Source organism: Postia placenta (genome assembly GCF_002117355.1).
Source record: "Postia placenta MAD-698-R-SB12 unplaced genomic scaffold POSPLAscaffold_26, whole genome shotgun sequence".
Classification (NCBI taxonomy): Eukaryota; Fungi; Basidiomycota; class Agaricomycetes; order Polyporales; family Adustoporiaceae; genus Rhodonia; species Rhodonia placenta.
The window spans coordinates 99,210-107,639 of record NW_020169857.1 but is presented as its reverse complement, the minus strand read 5'-3'; the positions used below and the strand labels follow the sequence as shown (position 1 = coordinate 107,639).

At 55.9% G+C, this 8,430-nt stretch overlaps 1 protein-coding gene across 1 annotated transcript; it reads left to right on the top strand.

Moving 5' to 3' along the window:
• Positions 1–2,870: 2,870 nt before the first annotated feature.
• Positions 2,871–3,797, top strand: POSPLADRAFT_1062933 (hypothetical protein; the record flags this gene model as incomplete). The annotated part of the gene is made up of 4 exons (XM_024481575.1): positions 2,871–2,902; positions 2,961–2,989; positions 3,057–3,083; positions 3,142–3,797. 4 exons carry the CDS (start codon positions 2,871–2,873, stop codon positions 3,795–3,797), a joined length of 744 nt encoding a protein of 247 aa, XP_024332977.1.
• Between the last annotated feature and the right edge of the window lie 4,633 nt (positions 3,798–8,430).

Here is an 8,430-nt window from a genome sequence, read left to right as displayed (position 1 = left end):
GTCCGGATCAAAGCCGGTGACGAGTGGAAGGCGGCGTTTGTGACTAACCGAGGGTTGTACGAGCCCTTGGTGATGTTCTTCGGTCTCCCCAACTCCCCCGCGACCTTCCAGGCGATGATGAATGAGATCTTCCACGATCTCATCGTCGGCGGCAAAATCCTTGTGTACCTAGACGATATACTCATCTTCTCCACCAACAAGGAGGAGCATGAAAAGGTCACACGCGAGGTTCTGCGCCGCCTTCAGGACAATGATCTGTTCCTGAAGCCTGAGAAGTGCGAATGGGATGTTCCCAAGGTCGACTACGTCGGCTATGTGTTCGGTGGCGATGAGGTGGCGATGGATCCCGCGAAGCTCAAAGGAATTAATGAATGGCCGGTACCCCGGAACAAGAAAGATGTTCAGAAGTTCCGGGGGTTCTCCAACTTCTACTGCCGCTTCATTAAGGACTTCACTAAAATCTCGCGACCACTTGACCGGCTCACAGGGAATGACCCATGGCATTGGGGCGAAGAAGAGCAGCACGCCTTCGATGAGCTCAAACGGCTCTTCGCGACGACTCCAGTCTTAGCGCTGTACGACCCTAATCGGGAAACGCGCATTGAAGTCGATGCCTCGGGGTACGCCACCGGCGGTGTATTGATGCAGAAGCAGGATGATGGCAAATGGCACCCTATTGCCTTCAGATCCCATGCGATGGATCCGGCACAGCGGAACTACGAGATCTACGATAAGGAGATGCTTGCCATCATTGAGGCGCTAGATGATTGGCGCCACTACCTCGAAGGGTTGCCCAATCAGTTCGAGATCGTTACCGATCACAAGAACCTCGAGTACTGGCGTACATCTCAGCATCTCACGCGTCGTCAAGCGCGGTGGTCGCTCTTCCTGGCTCGCTTCGACTTCCGCATCACGCACAAGGCCGGAACGTCGAATGGAAAGGCTGATGCCCTGTCGCGACGATCGGACCATCAGATCGGCGATAAGGACGATAACACCGATCAGGTAGTTCTCAAGCCGGAGCGTTTCCGCATCGCCTCCGCCAGACGCGGCCATGCCTCGGTGACGGCCGATCAGTCGCTTCTGAAGTGCATTCGGGAATGTTCGGAGAAGGATCGGGAGGTGGCCGAGGCACTTGAAAAGGTGCAGGACCTCGGGCCGCCCCGGCTGCAAAGGGGTTTTGAGGAGTGGAATGCCGAACAAGGGCTTCTGCTGTTCCGCGGGTGTGTGTACGTCCCAAAGAACGCAGAGCTCCGGCGGGATATAGTCAAGATCCACCACGACTCGCCGATCGCCGGTCATGGCGGTCGTGCCAAAACCCTTGAGCTCGTATCGTGGAACTACTGGTGGCCGGGAATGTCCAAATTTGTCAATGAGTACGTAAGCACTTGCGATGTGTGCAACCGTACCAAGACATTCCCAGCCAAGCCCCAGGGTCCGCTGAAGCCGAATGAGATCCCCGAGCGCCCGTGGCAGATCATCACGACCGATATGATCGTCGGCTTGCCGAAGTCTGATGGGTTCGATTCGATCCTGGTCACCGCCGACCGCTTCACAAAGCAGGTCCACTTTTCAGCCTGTCATGAGACCTTGACGGCAGAAGGTGCGGCAGATCTGTACATCCGCGATGTGTTCAAGCATCATGGGGCCCCGGCCAAGGTCATATCAGACCGAGGTCCCCAGTTCGCTTCGAGATATCTCCATGCGATGTACAAAGGGCTGGGAATCGAGCCGGCGCTGTCCACAGCATTCCACCCTCAGACAGACGGCCAGACTGAGTGCTGGAATCAGGAGATCGAGCAGTACCTGTGTGCTTTCACCAGCCATAGGCAGGATGATTGGGCAAAGCAGTTGCCGCTCGCGGAATTCGCACTAAACAACCGAGTTCACTCCGCGACTGGGCACTCCCCATTCTTCCTGCATCAAGGGTACAATCCTGAGATCCACGTGCGGATCAATCCGATGTCGGCAATGCCTGCAGCCGCTGATCGGCTCAAGATCCTGAAGGAGATTCGCGATGATACGCGCTCTGCGCTCGAGCTGTCAGCCGAGCGCATGGAGGTGTACTACGACAAGCACGTGCAGGAGGCACCGGTCTTCGCGCCGGGGGACAAGGTCTGGCTTGACGCTCGGAACCTTAAGCTGAAACAGCCGAGCAAGAAGCTCAGTCCCAAGCGCCTCGGGCCATATGCCGTGCGGCGAAAGCTCGGAGACTTGGATTATGAATTAGTCCTGCCGAAGTCGGTGCCGGTGCATCCGGTGTTCCATGTCTCCTTGCTGAGCAAGTACACGCGTAGCGATATCCCGGGCCGGGAGCCGGAGGAGCCGCCCGCGATCGAGGTTGAGGGCGATGAGGAGTACAAAGTTGAGCGGATCAAGGATTCGAGGATCTTCCGGCGTCAGCTGCAGTACCTCGTCAAGTGGAAGGGTTATGACGACTCGCATACGTCATGGGAACCGGCGCGCAACGTTGCCAATGCGCCGGCCCTCATAGCCGACTTCCACCGGAAGAATCCAAACGCCCCTCGTCGACTCAACGCTGCTACCTTTGGTGGTCTCAACTTTCAGCCAATGCCTTCGCCGCTGACTGAAGCACGCTGCCGCTCCGGGTGGGAGATGGGCAAGGGCACCTCGCATGAGGTCATGCGCCGTTGAGGGGGGGGTAATGTCACGAGTTGGTACGGCGCCTAGCCGTTTTTTAATTTTTTCCTTTTCACGGGCTCGAACCCGCGACCTCTGTACTACCTGCCTGATATGGACACATCGTTATCTACTGTACGATTAGATTAGATAGGACGGCAGTGCACGGCACAGCTCGGGCCCCGCTGACACAGCCGCTCTGACTCACCGGCCCCCGGGGCCGCGTCGGCATGCTGTGCACGGACCAGCTGCGCACGGACCAGTGCGCACAGCCTGCCCTAAATCTTCCCATGTATATAAACCAGCCTCTGCTGCCCTAGGGACCTCAGTTTTGACCTCTTGTCCCTAGGTCAGTAAGCTTTCCTGTACTTACTTCTTTTACTTACTAACTAATACATTCTTGTCCCTAGCCTTAGGTTTGAGCCTCGCTCACCATCGCTTCGGTGAGAACCAGTTGGACGCCCCTCGCTTCTAGATATTTCCCTGTCGCTTGACCTCAAGTCGCGACACTGGGGAAGCTCTGCGCGGACAAGACGGTCCATGAAAAACGCACCACTGCGGAATTCTCCGCGCTGTTCAAAGGTCCGGCAGACCGCTCCGGGTATGGGGACCTGGAGCTACGCGACAAGTACCTGAGCGGCATCCCCTCCCGCGTCTACCGCAAAATCGAGCTCGAGACCTTCACCACGTGGCAAGCAGCTGAGAAGCGCGCCACTGAGGTCGAGCAAATCCTCGACATCAGCCGGGCCCGTCGGCCCGAGCTAAATAACTTCTTCTCGGCCCGAGGTCGAGGGCGCGGAGGGGCACGTGGTGGTGCACCCCAGTCACACGCAGCTTCGGCCAGCATCAATGTGGCCGTCGGAAAAGGCAACTTCCCCGGCACATGCTTCGGCTGTGGGAAGCAAGGGTACCAACGATTCGAGTGCCCTAATTGTAAGGACAAACCTTACACAAAACGCGCCGATGCGCGGGCTATGGCCGCCTCGGGCTCCACCCAGGCTGCGACAAGCGCCCCCGTCACGACATCACCCTCGGCAAGTATAAGTGCCGCTTCAGCGAAATCCGAGCAATTGGAGCTGGCGGACTTAATGGCACAGGTGAAGTCGATGCGCGAGGAGCTCGAGCACTATCGAGTGATGAAGGAGGAGGGTTTTTGATCCGGTCCGCGCTTCGTGCCGCACGCGTCGGGCCGCGAGTGTCATCATGTAACAAGTACAATGTATTGTCTTCTGCAATGGTGTACGAGTTGGACCAGGGGTCCCAGCACTTTCACATTCCAGTAAGACTTCAAGGGAAAAGACGGCACAGAGACATAATCGCCATGGTGGACAGCGGAGCCACCACGAAGTTCATCAACAAGCAATTCATTATCGAGAATAAGGTGCAAACATGGAAGTTAAAGGAACCAATTCCGTTGTACAATATCAATGGCACCCTGAACAAGGACGGAAGCATCTCGGAGGTAGCAGTGCTACAGATGCATATAGGAGAGCACGTCGAGAAGACGGTGTTCACGGTCACGGACATCGGTCCAGAAGATGTGATCGTCGGGTTGGATTGGCTACACGAGCACAACCCTGAAATCGATTGGGAGAAGGGCTCCCTCAAATTGTCGCGATGTCCTGAAATGTGCAGTACCAGGAGGACTGGCCGAATGGAGCAAGCAGCGACTGCGCGTGATACGGGGGTCAGGCCCACGGCGCGCAGACATTCGCCGAAGTCCAAACGGTCGGTTATAGGTGCCTGCCGGAGTAAGGTACTCCCGGACTTCGAACCCAAAGAAGATCCGGTGGAGGTAGAGTGGGAGGAGGCCGATTTGATCGAAGCCTGGGAGCAAGGCATCACGCTTCCCGGCGCCCCTCAGCTGTTTGTCGCAGCTGGGCATACGTACTCCCAGCTGTTTGCTGAGGAGGAGATCAAGAAGTAGGTCGTTAAGACTGCTGAGGAGTCGGTACCTAAACAGTACCACAAGTTCCTGAATGTCTTCTCCAAGGAAGCATCAGAACGACTACCCGAAAGGAAGCCGTACGATCATGCGATCGAACTTGTGCCCGGTTACTCAACATTTCATTCGAAGGTGTACCCATTATCGAACAATGAGCAGGAGGAACTCGATAAGTTCCTAAAGAAGCAGCTAGCGAAGGGTTACATACGGGAATCGAAGTCGCCTATCTCATCCCCCTTCTTCTTCATCAAAAAGAAGGAAGGGACACTTCGACCCATACAGGACTACTGCCGGTTGAACGCGATCACTGTCAAAAATCGCTACCCTTTGCCGCTTATCGCCGAGATGGTAGACAAGCTCCGCGGTGCCATGCTCTTCATGAAGTTTGATGTCCGATGGGGGTACAATGTACAACAACGTCCGGATCAAGGCCGGTGATGAGTGGAAGGCGGCATTTGTGACCAACCGGGGGCTGTATGAACCCCTGGTGATGTTCTTCGGTCTCATTAATTCCCCCGCGACCTTCCAGGCCATGATGAATGAAATCTTCCACGATCTCATCATCAGCGGCAAGATCCTTGTGTGCCTGGATGACATACTCATCTTCTCCACCAACAAAGAGGAGCATGAAAAGGTCACACGCGAGGTTCTGCGCCGCCTTCAGGACAATGATCTGTTCCTGAAGCCTGAGAAGTGCGAATGGGATGTTCCCAAGGTCGACTACGTCGGCTATGTGTTCGGTGGCGATGAGGTGGCGATGGATCCCGCGAAGCTCAAAGGAATTAATGAGTGGCCGGTACCCCGGAACAAAAAGGACGTTCAGAAATTCCGGGGGTTCTCCAATTTCTACCGCCGCTTTATTAAAGACTTCGCTAAGATCTCGCGACCACTTGACCGGCTCACAGGGAATGACCCATAGCATTGGGGCGAAGAAGAGCAGCACGCCTTTGATGAACTCAAGCGGCTCTTCGCGACGACTCCAGTCTTGGCGCTATACGACCCTAACCAGGAAACGTGCATTGAGGTTGATGCCTCAGGCTACGCCATGGGCGGCGTATTGATGCAGAAGCAGGACAATGGCAAATGGCACCCTATCGCCTTCAGATCTCACGCTATGGACCCTGCCCAGCGTAACTACGAGATCTACAATAAGGAGATGCTCGCAATTATTGAGGCACTAGACAATTGGCGCCACTATCTCGAGGGGTTACCCAATCAGTTCGAGATCATAACCGATCACAAGAACCTCGAATACTGGCGCACCTCACAGCATCTCACGTGTCGTCAAGCACGATGGTCGCTGTTCCTGGCTCGCTTCGACTTCCGCATCACGCACAAGGCCGGGACGTCCAATGGAAAGGCTGATGCCCTGTCACGTCGATCAGACCATCAGATTGGTGATGAGGACGATAACACCGATCAGGTAGTTCTCAAGCCAGAGCGCTTCCGCATTGCCTCTGCCAGGCGCGGTCATGCCTCAGTGACAGCTGATCAGTCACTTCTGAAGCGCATCAGGGAATGTTCGGAGAAGGATCGGGAGGTGGCCGAGGCACTTGAAAAGGTGCAGGACCTCGGGCCGCCCCGGCTGCAAAGGGGTTTTGAGGAGTGGAATGCCGAACAAGGGCTTCTGCTATTCTGCGGGTGTGTGTATGTCCCAAAGAACGCAGAGCTCCGGCGGGATATAGTCAAGATCCACCACGACTCGCCGATCGCCGGTCATGGTGGTCATGCCAAAACCCTTGAGCTCGTATCGCGGAACTACTGGTGGCCAGGAATGTCCAAATTTGTCAACGAGTACGTAAGCACCTGTGACGTGTGCAACCGTACCAAGACATTCCCAGCCAAGCCCCAGGGTCTGCTGAAGCCAAACGAGATCCCCGAGCGCCCGTGGCAGATCATCACGACTGATATGATCGTCGGCTTGCCAAAGTCTGATGGGTTCGACTCGATCCTGGTCACCGCCGACCGCTTTACCAAGCAGGTCCACTTCTCGGCCTGTCATGAGACCCTGATGGCAGAAGGTGTGGCAGACCTGTACATCCGCGATGTGTTCAAGCATCATGGGGCCCCGGCCAAGGTCATATCAGACCGAGGTCCCCAGTTCGCTTCGAAATATCTCCATGCGGTGTACAAGGGACTAGGGATCGAGCCGGCGCTGTCTACAGCGTTTCATCCTCAGACGGACGGCCAGACTGAGCGCTGGAATCAGGAGATCAAGCAGTACCTGCGTGCTTTCACAAGCCACAGGCAGGATGATTGGGCGAAGCAGTTGCCGCTCGCGGAATTCGCACTAAACAACCGAGTTCACTCTGCGACCGGGCACTCCCCTTTCTACCTGCATCAAGGGTACAATCCTGAGATCCAGGTTCGGATCAACCCGATGTCTGCGATGCCTGCGGCCGCTGATCGGCTCAAGATCTTGAAGGAGATCAGGGATGATACGCGCTCTGCGCTTGAGCTATCAGCCGAGCGCATGAAGGTGTACTACGACAAGCACGTGCAGGAGGCACCAGTCTTCGCGCCGGGGGACAAGGTCTGGCTTGACGCTCGGAACCTTAAGCTGAAACAGCCGAGCAAGAAGCTCAGTCCCAAGCGCCTTGGGCCTTATGCCGTGCGGCGAAAGCTTGGAGACTTGGATTATGAATTAGTCCTGCTGAAGTCGGTGCCGGTGCACCCGGTATTCCATGTCTCCTTGCTTAGCAAGTACACGCGTAGCGATATCCCGGGCCGGGAGCCGGAGGAGCCGCCTGCGATCGAGGTTGAGGGCGATGAGGAGTACAAAGTTGAGCGGATCAAGGATTCGAGGATCTTCCGGCGTCAGCTGCAGTACCTCGTCAAGTGGAAGGGTTATGACGACTCGCATACGTCATGGGAACCGGCGTGCAACGTCGCTAATGCGCCGGCCCTCATAGCCGACTTCCACCGGAAGAACCCAAACGCCCCTCGCCGCCTCAATGCCGCTGTCTTTGGTGGTCTCAACTTTCAGCCAGTGCCTTCGCCAGGAACAGCGACCATCGTGCTTGACGACACGTGAGATGCTGTGAGGTGCGCCAGTATTCGAGGTTCTTGTGATCGGTTACGATCTCGAACTGATTGGGTAACCCCTCGAGATAGTGGCGCCAATTGTCTAGTGCCTCAATAATTGCGAGCATCTCCTTATTGTAGATCTCGTAGTTACGCTGGGCAGGGTCCATAGCGTGAGATCTGAAGGCGATAGGGTGCCATTTGCCATTGTCCTGCTTCTGCATCAATACGCCGCCCATGGCGTAGCCTGAGGCATCAACCTCAATGCACGTTTCCCGGTTAGGGTCGTATAGCGCCAAGACTGGAGTCGTCGCGAAGAGCCGCTTGAGCTTATCAAAGGCATGCTGCTCTTCTTCGCCCCAATGCCATGGGTCATTCCCTGTGAGCCGGTCAAGTGGTCGCGAGATTTTAGTGAAGTCCTTAATGAAGCGGCAGTAGAAGTTGGAGAACCCCCGGAACTTCTGAACATCTTTCTTGTTCCGGGGTACCGGCCATTCATTAATTCCTTTGAGCTTCGCGGGATCCATCGCCACCTCATCGCCACCGAACACATAGCCGACGTAGTCGACCTTGGGAACATCCCATTCGCACTTCTCAGGCTTCAGGAACAGATCATTGTCCTGAAGGCGGCGCAGAACCTCGCGTGTGACCTTTTCATGCTCCTCCTTGTTGGTGGAGAAGATGAGTATATCGTCTAGGTACACAAGGATTTTGCCGCCGACGATGAGATCGTGGAAGATCTCATTCATCATCGCCTGGAAGGTCGCGGGGGAGTTGGGGAGACCGAAGAACATCACCAAGGGCTCGTACAACCCTCGGTT